The sequence below is a fragment of the Conger conger genome, chromosome 2, assembly GCF_963514075.1.
Source record: "Conger conger chromosome 2, fConCon1.1, whole genome shotgun sequence".
In the NCBI taxonomy this organism is placed as follows: domain Eukaryota; kingdom Metazoa; phylum Chordata; class Actinopteri; order Anguilliformes; family Congridae; genus Conger; species Conger conger.
The window spans coordinates 70,434,859-70,455,819 of NC_083761.1; the positions used below are offsets into that span (position 1 = coordinate 70,434,859).

General features: G+C 47.4%; 1 protein-coding gene across 2 annotated transcripts in view; it reads right to left on the reverse strand.

Moving 5' to 3' along the window:
* The window catches only part of LOC133121948 (phospholipid phosphatase-related protein type 5-like), a 43,452-nt gene that overhangs the window by 16,965 nt on the left and 5,526 nt on the right, over positions 1–20,961 (reverse strand). For both annotated transcript variants that reach the window (XM_061231538.1, XM_061231539.1), the window contains exon 3: positions 5,513–5,701. In XM_061231538.1, the coding sequence (XP_061087522.1) occupies positions 5,513–5,701 (189 nt within the window). The remainder of the gene's footprint in view (positions 1–5,512; positions 5,702–20,961) is intronic.

The following is a 20,961-nucleotide window of genomic DNA, read 5'->3' on the forward strand; positions in this document are numbered from 1 at the left end:
ATGTCATAAATAGGTATGCATCACATGAAGAATACAAGTTCTATGTTCACATTGTGCTTATTGTGATATATTGCAAACAACGGCATAAAAAGTGGTAACAAAACTTTTTAACTGATCGAATTAAAGACTGAGGTGAGCCAACCGACTCCTAATTAGGCTGCTGAATGCAGGTGCTTAAGTTCTTTCATGATTGGCTCCTTAAAAATATTAACACAATGCAGTTTTGGCTCGTTATCATTTTCCTTGTCTTTGAATTCTCGTGTTTTGTGGCCATGTGTTCATATTTTCATTCATTAGGAGCCCATTCATCTTTAACAGCTTGTTAAAATACTGGGATTGCAATCGTGGTAGAAACAAAACCCAGCATACACAGGGGGGCCCCAGGGCCGGCATTGGGAGCCACTGCCTTATGTTAAGAGAGATACTGTACAGAGCTCAGGGAAGCCAAAATGTAATGTCCTCGTTTGAGGAAGCGGGGTTTCAGGAGGTTAATTACTTAAAGTCAGTTCACCTGTGTCTGATATATGTTGACTGCAGACTGACGGCAAACTAATCATACCTCAAAAACATCAAATCTCGATCTGTGAATCGTGCTTTCTCCCAGGCAATGACATGGCCTTCACCTCCCTTCCGGACAAGCTGAATGCAAACAGTGAAGCTGCATCCGACTGCAGGCAGCTCAGTCTTTCCCTCTGTCATGTAGGCGTTCTGTAGCCGCACCCTCGGCCATCTTAGAGTCGTTCTGTCACCTTGCTCGTGAACGTCTACCCATTGAACTGCAGCCAGTTGAACTGCCCCAACACAAGATTTTGGAAAGGACACCCAATAGGACAGATGACACATGATCTTTGGGCTGAAGTGGGCTTCATCCTGGTTATGTGGCTAACTGCCTAAATGAAGCAGGGTATTTGGCTTCTCAGCACTGACCCCAAGTGTAACAGATGAGAAAGGATCAAAAACTTGGGAAAAGCAGGGGAATGGGGGGTAAGGGTTAGGGTTAGGGTTAGACAGATTTAGTAAGGTAAAAGCAAGGTTGTGACCAGGGCCTGCTAACAAACTTGTGTGTGCAGGAGAAGTTACTGAGTTGAAGGATATTTTACATTACATTACATTTTATTTAGCTTTTATCCAAAGTGACGAACCAAACGGTGCATATCAATGTCATACAACAAACAATCTAACACGTCAGATAAGCTACAATTCATATATGATTGGTTGTAAGGCCATTAATATATGTCTAGTACGCAAGGTAGATAGGCCAAGTCTGTACCTACCATAACAAGACACCTACGACTTGGGGAAGCACCGTATTTAAAAGAGATTCCCACCACAGTCACAGAACTCTGCTGGGCAGAACAGCTTCTGGCAGGCAGGCCATGGTGTTAGAGAGCAGTGGGAGGACTGTAACAGCCAGGCTTGGTTACACGCTGTAGCCCTTGGTGGTACGGTGCAGAAATGCCAATTAGCAGGTTTCCGTCGCATGTTAGAAGAGCTCATCTATCAGGGGCCATATGGTACATGACACATTTTATGGAAGATTTTTTTTAAAGTGGTCATAATTTACAGTGCATGATTTAACAGAAAGGTCACATGACAGGTGGCACTTGTTGTGTTACTTGTTGGATAGTGTATAGACTTCTGCTCCTTGGCTATCTCCATTATATTATAACTCCAGTATAACCCCATTATAGTATAACTCAAGTACAACTCCATTAGAGTATAACTCCAGTTTAAACCCATTATAGTATAACTCAAGTACAACTCCATTATAGTATAACTCCAGTTTAACCCCATTATAGTATAACTCAAGTACAACTCCATTAGAGTATAACTCCAGTTTAACTCCATTATAGTATAACTCAAGTACAACTCCATTAGAGTATAACTCCAGTTTAACCCCATTATAGTATAACTCAAGTACAACTCCATTATAGTATAACTCCAGTTTAACCCCATTATAGTATAACTCAAGTACAACTCCATTATAGTATAACTCCAGTTTAACCCCATTATAGTATAACTCAAGTACAACTCCATTAGAGTATAACTCCAGTTTAACTCCATTATAGTATAACTCAAGTACAACTCCATTAGAGTATAACTCCAGTTTAACCCCATTATAGTATAACTCAAGTACAACTCCATTATAGTATAACTCCAGTTTAACCCCATTATAGTATAACTCAAGTACAACTCCATTATAGTATAACTCCAGTTTAACCCCATTATAGTATAACTCAAGTACAACTCCATTATAGTATAACTCCAGTTTAACGCTCTGGTTCATCCCTCTTTATCTTCCACCACTGATCCACAGGAATGTCAAACTTTAAAGTTTGAAGACTTTGTCAGTGAAATTGTGATACAGTACTGTCTGTACAATCTTTATATACGCCTAAACCAGAAATAGAATGATAGGGTACGAGTTAGCTCTACAAAAACTGCCAATCTGTGCCTATTTTCTATTCTATTCTATTTTCAGCAAGGCTATTAAGTTCCAACATCTAACATATGCTTTCCGTATAGTTGGAATGTACTCTAATTTAAGATAACTTAAAAATAGTTGTGTAAGCCAACATATAAAGAAAGCTAATCAGTGTAAAGTTGTATGTATACAGTTGCTGGAATTAGTTTGATTTACATACAGTACCTATATCACTTTTGCTGCAATTTAAGTTTATCACTGTTAATACTGGAATTTCTCTTGTGACTTCGGCTTTATGAAGAGATTTTGCAATGTATCACTCAGTGGTACTCCATACCAACAGCAAGTTCAAAAAGCTTGTGAACTACAGTCACTGACAATAACCAGTCAAATCAACAGTGGAGTACTATTAAACCAGGCCAATGAACCACTAAAAGGTTGTATTAGTCAAGTGCCTTTGTGAGAGGCTGGTGCATTCACAGCGCTGTGCATGGCAAAGTGACATTACATACAATTCCACTGTTTGAGAATTGATTCAAGAGCCAATGTAGCTTGGATAATGACTGAATCTAATGGCTTCTGGCTTTAATTTGTAAAGCGAAACCCGAGGGTGATGGAAATCAATGAGGATTAAGGCTCCGGGGAACTGCAGCCACCCCCAGCACTATTTAACGCATCAAACCAAGGCTATGCTAACGCTAGGAGTCCATTTACAGCAGCAAGGAGCTGGGTTGGCAGTCAAGTGCAGAATTTGTACAGTGACCTCCTCGGGGGTCACACACAAATATACACACACAAACACATACACATGTGCACACACATACACACATATATAGCACATGCACACCCACATATATACATACACATACAGTACATATACACATATGTGCACACACACAGAGATGTGCACACACATACGCACGCACATATATAACACATGCACACACACACACACACACACACGTACATACACATGCAGTAGACACACACACACACGCATACCCACACCCATACAGACACATGCACATACACAAGTGCGCACACACACACACACACACACACACGCACATACGCACACCCTCTACATCTGATTATGATTGATGCCCATTGCTGAGTAGCAGAGTGTCATGGTGACAGAGGGCAGCTGAGTAGGTAATCTGTACAAACTCTCATTTACAGCAGAAAATACTGCTGATGAAACCAGCACTACCACACACACCTGCTGCATAACCCCACACCTATAACACAGCCCCCTTCTCTCTCAAACGCACACACCTGCTACACAACCCCATACAACACAGCCCCCTGCTCAAACACACACACCTGCTACACAACCCCACACATACAACACAGCCCCCTGCTCAAACACACACACCCACAGCACAGCCCCCTGCTCAAACACACAGACCTGCTGCACAACCCCACACACCTGCTACACAACCCCACACCTACAACACAGCCCCCTGCTAAAACACACACACCTGCTACACAACCCCACACATACAACACAACCCCCTGCTCAAACACACACACCCACAGCACAGCCCCCTGCTCAAACACACACACACCTGCTGCACAACCCCACACATACAACACAACCCCCTGCTCAAACGCACACACCTGCTACACAACCCCACACATACAACACAACCCCCTGCTCAAACACACACACCTGGTACACAACCCCACAACTACAACACAACCCCCTGCTCAAACACACACACCCACAGCACAGCACCCTGCTCAAACACACACCACACACACCTGCTGCACAACCCCCTACTCAAACACACACCTGCTACACAACCCCACACCTACAACACAGCACCCTGCTCAAACACACGCCACACACACCTGCTGCACAACCCCCTACTCAAACACACACACCTGCTGCACAACCCCACACACCTGCTACACAACCCCACACCTACAACACAGCCCCCTGCTAAAACACACACACCTGCTACACAACCCCACACATACAACACAACCCCCTGCTCAAACACACACACCCACAGCACAGCCCCCTGCTCAAACACACACACACCTGCTGCACAACCCCACACATACAACACAACCCCCTGCTCAAACGCACACACCTGCTACACAACCCCACACATACAACACAACCCCCTGCTCAAACACACACACCTGGTACACAACCCCACAACTACAACACAACCCCCTGCTCAAACACACACACCCACAGCACAGCACCCTGCTCAAACACACACCACACACACCTGCTGCACAACCCCCTACTCAAACACACACCTGCTACACAACCCCACACCTACAACACAGCACCCTGCTCAAACACACGCCACACACACCTGCTGCACAACCCCCTACTCAAACACACACACCTGCTACACAACCCCATACCTACAACACAGCCCCCTGCACAAACACACACCACACACACCTGCTGCACAACCCCCTGGTCAAACACACACACACCTATAGCAAAGCCCCCTGCTCAAACACACACACCACACACACCCACAGCATGCATGTACAAGCAGCAGCACCACAGTGACACACCTCCGAACCACAGAGAAGTGTGCATCGCTGTAAAGCAATCCACACCATGAACACAGAAACACTGACAGTGCCTGAGAAGTTAAACACTCACACAGAGCACAGTCGCACATGTGCACACATGCATGCACACATGCACGTGTGCACGCACATACAAACACATGGACACACACACATGCATGCACACATGCACACACAGCCACACATGCAAGCAAGCATGCATAGACACACACGTACACACACACACACACACGCATGGACAGACACACATGCACACACAACACACACCGTCACACATGCATGCACACAGTTAAACATGGAAGCACAGATGCATAGACACACACAGACACACACACACACACATGCACATGCACACACACACGCACGGAGGAACACACACACACACACACATATACACACACACGCTCTCCAGCTAGCAGAGCTCCAGCTACCAGAGCAGATGCACAAACACATACACACGCTCACACACACTCTCCAGCTAGCAGAGCTACATGAGAGACAGCAGAGTGGCAGTGGTGTTCTTACCGTGACGGTGGGGATGGCAGTGACCAGGGAGTAGACCAGGACTGGAGGTGCCTTGCTGTCGTCCTCTGGGCCGGGGTAGGGTTTAGAGAAGGCTTTGTCGTAGCAGAAGAAGCCCTGGATGTGGACAGGGAAAGTGTCCGTGTACTCAAAGTAGTAAGCCAGGAGCACCGTGCCAGCCATGATCACCAGCTGGAAATAGAACATGATCCCAGTTTTAGGAGAGGAAAGACAAAGTCGGATGCTGCTTTCTTGTTCTCAGAATAAGGAACCATAGAAGAAGCAGAAAATCCAGTCAAAGCCCGGAACACAAAAGAATAGTCCTTTGGAGAGGAGGTGTGGAGGCTTCCACTGGGAGGAATGGAGATGTGTGTGTGTTCCGTGCGTGCGTGTGTGTGTGTGCTGAGAGACGCAGGAACGAAGCGCTGCCCTCATAACCAAGGAGGAGGATGAAACAAACAAATATAAAAATATGAAGATTCTGCTGTGCAGCAAGGAGGAAAACAAAGAAATGAGATGGCAGAGAGGGAGAGGGAGAGGGGAGGGAGGGAGAGGGAGATGGTGAGACTGAGGGTGAGAGAGAGGGAGAGAGAACAAGTGCACGCTTCAGAGAGAGTAGGGGAGAGGGACGGGGAACTGTGTGTGGTGCTATTCAGGTGTGTGTATGACTCTGCCGAGGGAGAGGGGGTGTATTCGTGGATGTGTGCGCGAGTGCGTGTGTGTTGTTTGTGTGCCCTATTTGCTCAGATCTCTTATTGTCTTTGAGTATTTAATCACTTTAGAGATTAATACACAGCAAACAGAGGCACGCATTATATGCCGCTCTCCACCTCCCTCCCTCCCTCTCCCTCTTATCAACCACTAGGAGGCATCACTAAAAGGGTCGAGGCTCCACGTGCGGTAGTGTGATGCGCTGATATTACATTACATTACATTATTGCCATTTGGCAGACGCTCTTATCCAGAGCGACGTACAGTTGATTAGCAGGAGACAATCTTCCCCTGGAGCAATGCAGGGTGAAGGGCCTTGCCCAACGGCTGTGCGGATCTTATTGTGGCTACACCGGGATTAGAACCACCGACTTTGTGTATGCCAGTCATTTACCTTAACCACTACGCTACAGGCCACCCTACCCTGATAGAGAGGGGCACTGAGGTGAAGGGGGAGGGGTGCTGGGGAACATGATAGCCTTAAACCCCGTTGGCTAATTCCATTGCACTTCAACTTCAACCATCTCGCCGAAACCCAAGAGACCAGAAACACACTCACAATCCACGGCTGAGGTAAGCGGTTATTTATAGACGCGTTAAATCAAGCACCCTACCTTAGTGTGATTCCCTTTCCCCCATGTCGTAGACACAGGTTTACCTCCTCATTAAATACACTCATTTTTATTTTAGCAGTGTATTCAAATGCCTTTTTTCCCTCCCCCATCCAACGGCAGGTTGTCATGGTGAAGGGAGCATCTTTGAAAGCCATCAGCGCATTAGCACAGCGCCTGGTGCTGATTTCTGCTTGAAAAAGGGACGCTTTCAAGCGCTTCACAGCTTATGCTATTAAAAGCAAATAGCATAAGTCAACAGTAATCACAACCTACATATTATCTTAAAGCCTTCAAAAAAGGCATTCGTTGGCCTGTTCTTGTTTAAACAAATCCAAAAATGTGCATAGGTGTAAGGATATTCTCCTAGATACCAAGTAAACCACCCCACTCTGAGTAGAAAACCTCCCTCCAAAAAATATTAAGCAAACATTGCAGAGTCATACTCACACTGAGAGATAATGTCAGGTCTTATCTGCCTCCATATCTTCTATTCATAGTTTGGCTCTTACTTGCAACTGACAAGCTGACTTTAAGACTCCTTTATTTTCGCTGAGTTCCTCAGCTCCCCGTGTTGACAGACACCAATGAAGATGTTTTACTGAGTGAAAATGTTAACACCTGTTTTTACTGAGTCTCTCTCTTACATGTAGTCCCTCAGGAGGAGAAGAGTGAGCGAAAATATTCTTTTGGAACTTATTATCACGCCTACCCCTGTAACATTAACACACTCAAGGTTCTTCCAAGTGATCACAAATATAGACTTTCACAAGCACTGCACACTGCAAAAGAGCCCCATTAGACAATCACCCAGGCTCTGCACCCAGCTCCCCCCCCCCCCCCCCCCCCCAACACACACACCATAACTAGCACAATATGTGAGGTCTTCAGGAGCTGCTCCCAAAACCCTCACAGGCTCATTACTCTGCTGCATAAAAAACAGCTCAAGCTAGGTTTTGAAACAGCTGGTAGCTGGTTGACCAGTTAAGACCAGCTCAAGATATGTTTTGAAACAACTGGTAGCTGCTTGACCAGTTAAGACCAGCTCAAGCTATGTTTTGAAACAGCTGGTAGCTGCTTGACCAGTTAAGACCAGCTCAAATTGGTCATAGCTGGATTTTACACCAGGGTTCACACTCATCAAAGTTGGTTGGGCCTTCAGAGATAGTGCCACACCCTGACACCTGTTCCATCACTGTCTCTTTGTTTCCACAATCCCCCTTTCCTCCTCCCCCCTCCTCCTCCTTGCCCGTTCTTCATATCCTCACAGATGCTCCCCCTCCCCAGGGCTCTCTGCTCTGCCACCTCCTTCAGCTCACTGCAGACCCAATCCTGCCAGCACAGACAGGCACTCTGAATCCAGGGCAGCACATCCAGACCCAATCCTGTCAGCACAGACAGGCACTCTGAATCCAGGGCAGCACATCCAGACCCAATCCTGTCAGCACAGACCACACTGAGCACACTGAATCCAGGGCAGCACTTCCAGACCCAATCCTGTCAGCACAGACAGGCACTCTGAATCCAGGGCAGCACTTCCAGACCCAATCCTGCCAGCACAGACCACACTGAGCACACTGAATCCAGGGCAGCACTTCCAGACCCAATCCTGCCAACACAGACAGGCACTCTGAATCCAGGGCAGCACTTCCAGACCCAATCCTGCCAGCACAGACCAGACTGAGCACACTGAATCCAGGGCAGCACTTGCAGACCCAATCCTGCAGCACAGACAGGCACACTGAATCCAGGGCAGCACTTCCAGACCCAATCCTGTCAGCACAGACAGGCACTCTGAATCCAGGGCAGCACATCCAGACCCAATCCTGCCAGCACAGACCACACTGAGCACACTGAATCCAGGGCAGCACTTCCAGACCCAATCCTGTCAGCACAGACAGGCACTCTGAATCCAGGGCAGCACATCCAGACCCAATCCTGCCAGCACAGACCACACTGAGCACACTGAATCCAGGGCAGCACTTCCAGACCCAAACCTGTCAGCACAAACAGGCACACTGAATCCAGGGCAGCACTTCCAGACCCAATCCTGTCAGCACAAACAGGCACACTGAATCCAGGGCAGCACTTCCAGACCCAATCCTGTCAGCACAGACCAGACTGAGCACACTGAATCCAGGGCAGCACTTCCAGACCCAATCCTGTCAGCACAAACAGGCACACTGAATCCAGGGCAGCAGTCCCACACCTCTGCTGGAGTAGGGGCTCATGGACGGGGGGGGTTGTGTGTAACTGCTACACTGTTTCAGAAACACCAGCTTCACGTTTCAGAATACAAAGCGCTAAATATGCACTGTGGAAATAGTCACGCGCTCCGGATAGCGCCAAACACACGAGCGTGACGTTCCGTTTCGGATGCGAAATAATGCCGTATAATTGCTTTCTATTGTTGTCTGCTCTATATATTTCATATCCTCTGATCCCACTTAGTATAAGCGGGGAGTCCAGGGCACGTGAAATAGCAGCTCGTGGATTCCTTCATATCCACAGCTGCAATCTACTCAATTGGCTCCGATTTGCGAGAAAATACCCAACTGTCAGAATCTCCCAAACTGGCACAAAGGCTGCGGTCTCACCTGACTCAGAGCTTAAAAGATTCTGTCAACCTGGCACCCAGCTTGTCAATGTGCAGACTTCAAATGGCAGTCATCATCTTTCTTAGAAATGCTTTCAGTCACGTAACGCACCATTACCGTTAATATGCGTGCCCGTTCTGCACACGCAGCCCCCACTGCCATTTTGTACAATCATTCTCCTGGCAGTCTGAAAAGAGGCACCTCATTTCAAGCTAATTATTCAAATCCGAGTTGACCCCGAGCTAGCAACAGTATATTTTCCTGTCAGTTTACATTACAGCATGGCGTCTTACCTTCCCTGCACGCCTATTGATTTTCATTTTCCTGATAGAGCTGCTCTACTTACAAGTTTAGCCGTCCGGCCCGATCAATCAGGGCCGCTCTGGCGGGGTTGACGGTGAGACTGTTTTCAGATCGTTAAAGAGCGCACTTGGCTTTCGCCAGAGAGCACGTTTGACCCTTTCAGTACTGAGAAAAAGACGCATGACTGACAAGGCTGGCCTGTCAAAGCCTGGCTGCGGAAACAGACTGCCATCCAAACCCATTAAGCAGTCACATGAAATAAGCCATGATCGCTCCAGCCTGGCCAGAACCTTCCTCTTTCCTTCCCAATCTCCCTCAAGGATGAAAACGTCTCTACTTTACCTGTGCTCTGTCTAGCTTGGTTTCTACACCTTAGTTCATATGGTTTTTGGAGGACTTATCCTTTCTGGGGTGCCTGCACCATTGAGTTGGCAGCCCAATTATACGACACTCCCTGCCACTATCAGAGAGGATTAGAGCTAAATGGAGTAATTACACCATCTGTACACTGCGCTAATCCTGGGCCCCGGTGCTGTGGGTTAATTGTTCTGTGTTAAATGTTTTATTCTCTTTCATCATATATATATGATGATATATATGCACTCACTGAGCACTTTATTGGGTATTTATTAGACTCTTTTTTACACACAACGGTCTCTATTGTATGCAGAGAACGATGTGGAAAACAAAAAAAATCCAGTGTGCAGCAGTTCTGCAGTCTTGTTAATGAGAGAGGTCCGAAGAGAATGGCCTGACAGGAAGGTGACAGAAATGCAAATAACCACACATTACAACAGTGGTGTGCAGAAGAGCATCTCTGAACACACAACACATCAAACCTCTAAGTGGATAGGCTACAGCAGCAGAACTAAGTCTGAAAAAAGTCTAATAAATAGCAAATAAAGTGCTCACTGAGTGTATGTTCATGGCCTTACAACCAATCATATATTAATTGTACCTTATCTACGTGTTTGGTTGCTTGTTGTGTGACCTTAATATGCACTGTTTTGCGCGTCGCTTTGGATAACAGTATCTGTCAAATAAAATGTAATGTATTGGAATATAGCTGCCATGTATGCATATACTGTAAATAAAGACATAAATCAAGGATGGCTGAAACTGAGAGAAAGAGAGGAGAGATGGGGAGAGATAGAGCAGGACAGTAGTGAGAGGGAGTGGAAGAAAAGAAAGAGGGAAGAAAGACCATTGCTCTACGGATGAGTAGGGCATTGACTCAGGAACAATGCGGGGTCATTATTAGCTCCACTGAATCATGGCTGACTCCCAAGTCCCCCATGCAGTCTGCAGGATACCGGGGTGCAGGACGGAGAGAGGGAGAGATTCTATAAGTCCTGCATGCGGGAGAGGCCAGGAAGGGGGGGGGGGAATAGCAGCTTGAGATGTCTCTGATGTCTCGGGCACAATGACGGCCAATTAACATCCCTCCGACAGGAACACAGGGGGTCACCGTGCGTCTGCGCCGGCCCCAGATGGAGAAAGCTCCGGCGAGGAGCCGAGCGTGTGGGCTTGCCAGGTCTGGAGCGTTGCGCGTTAATAAGCGCTGCTCCTCTGCCGTCGGCTGATAACGAGGTTCTCCCTCAAGCTTTGGCCCACGTGGTCCGCGGCGCTTATGAACCGGGAGGTCTCGGCACAGGACAGGAGTGATGAGCTCTCCGCTGCCTCTCGTAAACGCAGCGGGAATATGTGAATGTTTTAACCTTTCCTTGCTTTTGGCTGGTTTTCTTTCAACAGGCCAATAGGCTTTCAACAAGGTTGAACCCAAGAAGAGTATTTGGAGTGCAAACCTATCTCTCTCCCTGTCTCTCCCTCTAAATAGTGAGCAAACTCTGAATAACTCTATAACCTACTATATGCTCTATATTCTGTATATTTTCAACACAAACAATGTTTTCCTGTCAACCCCTCTCTTACCTTTCAACCCATTCCTCCCTCACCTGTACCTCTCTGCCATCATCCCTCACTTTCCCACCCATTTCTGACCTCAATTCCAGCCTTTCCTCACTCTTTAGTTATTTTGTGGCTTTGCCTCAGCCACTGACCGGAGCCCTCCTGCACCCCTCTCCCCTGGGATCTCTCAATCTGATGATTAGGACCCCTGTGCAGATCACAGAGAATGCAGATACCCACCCGCACCCCTGCAGGTAAAGAGTAAATGCCCTCACATCCCACACCAGTGTGGATCCAGCCAGCGGACAGCCAGAACTCATCAAAACACATCTGAGGTGTGCGGTAATAGAGGTGCCACTGATGTGTGTCTGTGCGACAATGAGTGTGTGTGTGTGTGTGTGTGTGAGCGTGTGTGAGTGTGTCCATGCATGTATGTGTGTGTGTATAATGTGTGTGCATAATGTGCAACACTCAATGTCTTGAATGAGTCCCTTGAAGTGAGGCAGCCGATATTCTAGTGGCTAAGTTGCTTGACTAGGACCCAGATGGTTGGTGGTTCAAGCCCCAACGTAGCCGCAATAAAAATCCGCACAGCTATCAGGCCCTTGAGCAGGGGCCCTTAGCCCCACATTGCTTAGACTTCGCTAAGCCCCTGATTAGACTGTAATGCAATGCCTTCATCCACCTATGCTCTCCATTGTGGAACTCCTCTCTGATCCTCCTGGCAGTATCTGGTGCCAATTAAAAAACTCTCGCTTTATCTTCCCCTCTCAGAGCGCGTGTCCCATGATGCTCTTCGCCGTGACGTGGCTCACGGCTCCAGCGAGGTGGGGACAGCGTCCGCGCGGGCCCCTGACTGAGGGAGACGGAGGCCCCGGCTCCTCGTGATGATCCTTTATGAGTCGCAGCAGGGCCTCGCCGTGGGTAATGAGCCCGGTCGCTGGGAGTAAGAGCAGCTGATGCACACTAATCAGCTTTTATAACTCTCTCTGCGGCTTAATTGAGTGCTGCTCCCAGGAGGGCAGTACCTTCCCTCAAAACTCAACTTTTCCGTGCAGAGTAAGGAGCCGGCTGTGGCCGGGAGCCCCGCTAGGTGTCACGTAGCAGACTGCGGCGTCACGAGAACTGAGAGGGTTTAAGCAGGCCGTGTATTACCCCCGCTGGTCAGTCAGAGGCGCAACCCTTGTCTGGTTACGATTCGCACTTTATTGTACGTCGCTCGGGTTAAGAGTCTGCTAAATGACTGTAATGTAGTGCAATGTAATGCCTGTTGGGGTTTTTTTTCACAGAGCAGGATTACTGAGTTAGCTGGATGACTGCGCTGAGTAAAACATCTACTCAGTGCGCTCATCCATCTAACTGAGCGATCCTTTGTGAAACAGGGCCCCGTGCACCTCCTCCAGCTCATGTCTGTGCGAGCCTGACTTACAGACCGCTACGACAGGAAGGGCCGGCGTTGGAATCAGCAGTGGACTCAGCAGCAGTGAGAGGTGATATACTGTAATTCAGAATTCCATATTGGGGAGAACAAGGGGGAAAAAACTAACAAATGAGTTACGTGTCTGTGTGACACTGTGTCCACATCAACCCAATTCTGCCCATTAAAGAGAATCAACACTTTCCCAACCCCACCCCCGTGTTAAATCCACATGGATCAAATTCAGCGGACAGGAAATTTGAGTCCAAAGGCTCATTTCCACAGCAGCACTTATTGGGGGCAGGTTTGGGGCGGCGGAGTTCACCCTCTCGGCAGCCTGAGGAAGGGCGGGAGAGCCGACGGAGGGCCAGGCCGGGCGGGAGGCTGATTCCGCGCAGGAGCGAGGCGCTCCCGACAGCCCGGATACCTAAACACCAAAACAAAATCACACTCCCACTGAGCCTCACGCTGCTGTCCAGGCTGCAGATTACAGCTATTACACACACCGCGCCCCCGGTCCAATCACAGCCCTGCTACTGCAGCAGGAGCACGCCGGACAAACAGGTGATTACATGTAAAGAGGCGTGAAACCTCACGAGCCCTCCGGCATCTACAGAGGGAACGGCCAAGCTAAGTCACCGACGAACTGAGTGCATGGAACACTCTTCAGCAGGGGCGTCACGCACCCGTTTATTTTTGAAGAGGCACGCACGAAAAACAGACCGCCCCTCCCTTCAATCATGGCAATGTTCAGGAAATTTGAAAACCATACTGCAAATGAAATTAGTGCAGAGTAAGGAATTAAGAAAATCAATAGAGCTTTATTTTACCATTCCAAACTTCTCCCTGTTAGGCTGGACATTGTCTTCGAAGCGAAAAAGTCACCCATTCCTCACACAAAGAGGTAGCCAGTACTTTAAGATGCAGGCTACTGAATAATGACTACCATGGCAACTGCATAGATCGTTTTTACCAAACTGCAAACAAGAGCCAACTAGCAATCAAACTGGATATTTGGCTTGCTGGTTAACAAGCTCATTTTTAAAAAATAGTAATTGAGGGGGCGCGTGCCCAGTTTGAATGGGCATGATGTCACCGCTCTTAAGCACTCCTGCATGTTTGTAAAATAATGAGGGACAATGGGGCCTTCTGTTCACATACTGCAAAAGTCCTGTCTGTGGAGGTCTCATTGACCGGAGGTTCAGTGAAATCAGTGCTGGCTCACTGGCAGTAAGATGCCTTGTATTGATCCCCCTGCCCTACTCACATATCTTTTTTTGTGCAATATTGAACACCCCTGATTTTATTCCATAAGAATTCACAGGAGGAAAGATGGTACATAGATATATGTGCTGGCTTTTGGAAGAACATTATGCTTAAAATTAATCCCACTGAGTCCCACACAGGCAGAAAAGGCAAAAAACAAAACAATGGCTATACTTTTCACCAGCTAACGTGAAGCCCTACAAATGCATACGATGAACAGAAAAAAGAAACGGCCAGAAGGAACAGAAAGGGTGTGTGTGTGTGTGTGTGTGTGTGTGTGTTTGTGTGTGTGTGTGAACATGTGCGTATGTGTGGAGAGGACTGGGATGGGTGGACTGAGGCAGGGGAGAGAGGAGGAGAGTGAAAGCACCACTCTGCCCCCTGGTGCTCAGTGTGTGCACTGCCAGGGCCCTGGAAAACAGGCTGGAAGACAGGAATGCAGGGGAAGGGCAGGCCATTGGAGAGGAGTTACAACCAGGACAAAAGGTGAGGAGAGGGGTGAGGGAGGTGGGGTGAAGGAGGTGGGGTGGGGAGAGGGGTGAGGGAGGTGGGTTGGGGAGGGTGAGGGAGGTGGGGTGAGGAGAGGGGTGAGGGAGGTGGGGTGAGGAGAGGGTGGTGGGGTGGGGAGGGTGAGAGGGGTGGGGTGAGGAGGGTGAGGGAGGTGGGGTGAGGAGAGGGGTGAAGGAGGTGGGGTGGGGAGGGTGAGGGAGGTGGGGTGGGGAGGGTGAGGGGGGGCAGATCGGGGCACAGCTTATTTTACGTGGGATGCTGTTTTTGGGGAGGGAAAGTGTCCAGAATTATAACTAGGAGGGTGATGGATGAGCATGAGTTTCAGTTTCTGCAGCACGGTTAAACAGAGAGAGAGAGAGAGAGAGAGAGAGAGAGAGATGGAGAGAGAGAGAAGAGAGAGATGGAGAGAGAGAGAAGAGAGACGGAGAGAGATAGATGGAGAGAGAGAGAAGAGAGATGGAGAGAGATAGATGGAGAGAGAGAAGAGAGAGAAGAGAGAGGGAGAGAGAGAGAGATGGAGAGAGAGAAATGCGTGGGCTGGAAGAAGATGAAAGCCTCCCCTCCCCCCCGTCTCTCTCTCTCACTCTCACCGTGTCGTTACTCGCCCTTTCTCTGATCCCATCTTCATTTTACTGCTGAAAGACCAATCAGAGCGGGAGGAACAGACACTAAACTCTGCTTGGACACAAGTGAAAAAATCTAAACTTAATAAAGGGCTGCATCTTACATTCGCACAAGGGAATAAGAGTGGCACTTAAGCACCAATGAAACACACACACACGCATGTACTCTCTCGCTCTCTCTCTCTCTCTCTTTCTCTCAACATATAAAGGAAACGTCTCTTCGAAAAAAACTAGTGCCAGCAACATTTTTTTTAAAATACTGAATTGTTAACATGTTTGCTGTGCATCAGTTGCTCTGTAAAATGCACACTAAACTGGATGTATTCACTGGACACTAATATCAGCTTATTACATTTCTGTCTCTCATCCCGCCGTCATAAAACATTCTGTTCCCGTTACATTCTGTCACTCTGGACTACGCCGACGAGGGCAGTAATAAAAGCTCTCCGTCAATCAGTGGCGTATCATCGGTGTCAGATTTTGCAAGAAATCCTGCACTGCTTTGTTTTTTTCCACACTGAAAACACTGGCGTTTTCTTTTAAAAGAATTATCCGCCAACAGGTGTGAGTCAACAGTCCCCGATGTGTGTGTATGTGACCGCGTGTGTGTGTGTGAGAGAGAGAGAGAAAAAGAGAGAGAGCGAAAGAGAGAGAGAGAGAGAGAGAGAGAACAGAGCGCCAGCGAGCAGGAGCTATTCATAGTAAAGGTGAAAGACAGGAGAGCAACAGGAGAGCTGAAGAGTGAGGCTGTGCGATGCGGTGAGAGGATGTTGTTCGGCCTCCTGTTCCCATGCCTCTGTGCCCGTGTGCGCATGCGCAGCCAATTACAGCTCAGTCTCCGTCTCTCTCTGCGAGCTAATGGGAGCTCCGCATGCCGGCCACCGTCGCTGCCAGGCACCGCTAAAGCGCGTAGCGATAGCGAGGGAACAGAGCCAAAAACGAATTCTGTAAAATAATGGCCACTCCACGCGGCAGACCCCAAAGCTGTCCGGGGGGGGACGGGGAAGAGATCGAGAGCCCCGAGAAAAGAGCATCATTTTATATTAGGGCCAAATAAAAAATGATGTTCTGCAAGCGATGCTCATTGGCTCATCGGGGAGCACTGAAATTCCCATTCAAATCCGGCTTCGGAAATTTAAAGATGCAGTTGAAACGATTCCCTGTTTTGTACAGGCGAAGAAACATGGGTTCTTTTCCCGACAGGATTTTAAAAATGGGACAAGAAACTAATACTGTGGCAACCCAGCATGCAGAGCTTTTAGAAGATATCATTCTTATACAAAAGAAGACAAATATGTTGCCCAGAGCTAAAACTAGAAAAAAAAACTAAAAATAGGGCAGTTTGTAAAATGGAAAATACATCTTCAAGTTTGAGGCGAGGCTAGGAAAAAGGAGCTTGGATGCAGAGATGGAATAAATGTGAGATAAAGAAAATAAATGAAGACAAATGAGTGAAATCAAACATAATCAACATCAATGGTATAATAAGCATCAGTTCACAGACACATTAATATCTATTATTTATTTATTATTAACCTTTATTTATACGGGGTAATTTGACTGAGCACGCATTTGCAGCAACACCCTGTTAATAACCCCTAACATGCATGTCTTTGTGGGAGGAAGTACCTGGAGGAAGCCCAGACAGTCACAGGGAGAACAATCAAACTCCACACAGTCACAGGAAAAACAATCAAACTCCACACAGTCACAGGAAGAACAATCAAACTCCACACACTCACAGGAAGAACATTCAAACTCCACACAGTCACAGGAAGAACAATCAAACTCCACACAGTCACAGGAAGAACAATCAAACTCCACACAGTCACAGGAAGAACAATCAAACTCCACACACTCACAGGAAGAACATTCAAACTCCACACAGTCACAGGAAGAACAATCAAACTCCACACAGTCACAGGAAGAACAATCAAACTCCACACAGTCACGGGGAGAACATTCAAACTCCACACTGAAAGGACCTTCTTGCTGTGAGGCAACAGCACTATCCACTGCACCACCGTGCTGCCCTTCAACACGGATGCACACACACACACACTCACACACACACACACACACACACAAGCCCTAAAAAGGTATGCCACGGTAACAGTTCATTTGTTACTTAGAGAAGACAGAGTTGAGATAGACCTCCAGTTTAAGCACCGTGTTACAGGAGACATTTTTGGTCCTCATTAAAAATGCACATTCTATTTAAAAACGTAGTTCTGCTTTTACAGGGCTTTATGCATAAACGTTTATGAAACGCATGTATCAAAATGTAAAATGCATTGTGTTTAAGTGTTGGAGCAAATATCTCCAAGAAAGCCTATTGAATTTGTGGTGGAAATTATACCTCGGGCCAGAGCGAGGCAATGCAATGTAAACGCAATGTAATAAAACAATTTCTGGGCTAGTGGGGACCAACTTCACATCTTTTCATCGGGCCCAAAATCCCTGTGCATGCTGACACGTAATTATTTCTAGCATCAACGACACCGCACGTCTTCAATGAAACTTTTTCGGAGAACAAGCCCGTAGATGCAATTCCAATAGCACCCTCTAGTGCAATCAAAATAAGTTCAGCTGAATTCATGTTGGAGAAGGTATCTGCCACAAACAACTGCACAATGACAAACCATTAGACCGCCACATGAAATTAGGTCAGAGCGATCCTTCCCTGACTGCTCTGAACAGACCCAGGACTGCAGACACAAAGACACGGCTGTGTGAGACCAGCAGGAAGAGCACCTTCCAGGTTCAGGAGGAGGGAAACGAAGCCCACGCAGTACTGCATATAGCCACCGGGGGCTGCAGGCTTACGCTGAGCTGCTCCCACCTGCTCCCAGGTCCCACCAATCACAGTCAGCGTAAAATGAACTATATGAAAAAACCATATTACTTATATATACACTATATATACAGGTGCATCTCAACAAAATTTTTTTTTCATGATTTCATTAAAAAAGTGAAACCCGGTATCTATTAGAATATCACATAAGACCAATCAAAAAAGTATTTATAATACAGAAATGTCAACCTTCTGAAAAAATGTAATTACGGAAAAGATTTTTCCATGATATTCTAATCTTTTGAGATGCACCTGTACTATACTATATACTTCTATAAACTAACAAAAACCTTTATTATAGATATAATATCGATATACTATATTATATTGGAATGTGGAACATGCTTCAGTCAATGTTTAAAGGAAAGGGAGGTATACTTGAGATAGTGATCTAATATTTAACACATTTTAACTGAAAACCTAACTGAGAAGCTTATGGACTTTGTATTGGTACTTCATCCCAGCCATGTAAACCTTTAGCACAATAACTGTGTACCTTTCTGTTCATGGGTCTCAGCAAAAAGAGTTACTCTGGTAAAATCATGTCCTTAAGCCTAGTTCTATCCAGACAAAAACTAATCTGAAAATCATTTGCAGGTACAAAAACTAATATTTCACATTAACATTGGTTCATGCACAAAAGCATACTGAGAAATTCATCAAGATCCAATAGTAAACGAGACATTTTTGCAAACTGGCATATTATTATTCAACTGATTTCTTATTTAGCTGATGCTTTTATCCAAAGTGACTTACAGTTGTTTAGACTGTTTAGCAACAGCTGCACAGATCTTATTGTGGCTACACCAGGGCTTGAACGACCAACCTTCGAGGTCCCAGTCATGTACCTTAGCCACTAGGCTACAGGCTGCCCCTATTAGTACTTGTATTGTGCATTGCGATCCATAGGTTTCTGAACATCAGTACCTCAGTTTGTGAAGAAATGTATTGTGACAACAAGCATACCCTTTCCTGTTCTAGTCTCGCCCCTGCAGAGAATTATATTTCTCAATAACACTTATGAAACGCAACACAACGAGAGGCCCTTGACCCATTACAACGAGAGGAACGGCAAGCCTTTCTTTCTTGCCTGAAAAAATTACGAGTTAAAAGCACGACAGCCCTTGTCTCCATCCACCCGCTCAGCCGGAATAAAAGGCAGAGCCGTGTAATCCTCCCGCTGACGTTCCTGACGCGCAGAGAAAGAGAAAGAGAAAGAGAAATGAACGAGGATGAAAAGGCAGTAAATAAAAAGGAGGAGGAGAGGCCCCGGCGCGTTCGCGCGCGCAAACAACTGACAAAGATGCAAATTCTGAGCTCAGAGACGGATGCGCACGCTCTCCTTATCGCACTCTCAGTTCTGCCACTCAAGAATAAAAACTCTGCAAATGCCAGAGAGAGAGAGACGGGGGGGAAATGAGCCCGAAAGAGAGAAATTGAGAGAGAGGGAGAGACAGCGAGTCACACACAGAGAGGGAGAGACAGGGGGAAATGAGACCAAAAGAGAGAAATTGAGAGAGAGAGGGAGAGACAGCGAGAGTCACACAGAGAGAGGGAGGGACAGAGGGAAATGAGACCAAAAGAGAGAAATTGAGAGAGAGGGAGAGACAGCGAGTCACACACAGAGAGGGAGAGACAGAGGGAAATGAGCCCGAAAGAGAGAAATTGAGAGAGAGAGAGGGAGAGACAGCGAGAGTCACACAGAGAGAGGGAGAGACAGAGCGAGAAAGCGAGAGAGAGAGAGAGACAGACAGAGAGAGAGACATAGGGCGAGGGAGAGAGGGAGAGCCTGTTATCTGAGCTGAACGGGCCTGTGCTGTGATATACCCGTTGCCTGTGACGGTGGAGCCCGGGCTTCCACACACAGCAATAGGAGGCCGCAGCGCAGCCAGAGACCAGTCGGAGCTCTGCATCGCACTGCCGTGCAGCCGCTTCCTGTTGCATGGCTCCGCGCTCTTGCACAACCGCTAGCGTCACTTAGCGCAGCCTGCCGCTTCGGAGCGGTCACGTGACCCGTGTGCGGAGAGCCTGCAGTTTCCTCCCAGCTCTGCTGCGGCAGACTCTCCCAGCGAGGGCTGCTGCTGTCGACGCTCGCCAAACTCCGTATCACCACCGCCGCTGTGTCTGCAGCTATTCCCATGATCCCTTTCACTGGGTTATTAGTCAAGTGGTTACCCCAATTACTGAAGCGACTTACTGATGAAAGTAGCGAATGGTTTAATAATGTATAGCTGTGTAAATGCACTGCGCTGTGGGACACAGGTGTGCCGGGAGGAACAGGTGGCTTCGCACAGAAGACGTGCTGCGGTTTTCTCCGGGACCTCTCTTTAACTGGCTTTGAGGAGTTGTGACTGGGATGAAAAGGTTACGGCACATAATTTGTCAGTACATTATAATGATTGATTCGGATTCAGGTGCTTCCGGTGATTTATAATCCTGGGAAGCCTGTGTAGGCTTAATAAATCCTGACCGGATGATTGCGTTCCCATTCGCCCTCAATCGCACCACCTTTCCAGGTCAGCCGTAAACCTGTCGGACGATGGCAAATTGGCTAGCGGGAGATCTTTATGCTCGGTAGAAGATAGCAGAGGGTGGTGCAGTGTGACCCATCCCTCTCCCTAAGCACAGCCGGTGTCAGGCTCCTGAACACAG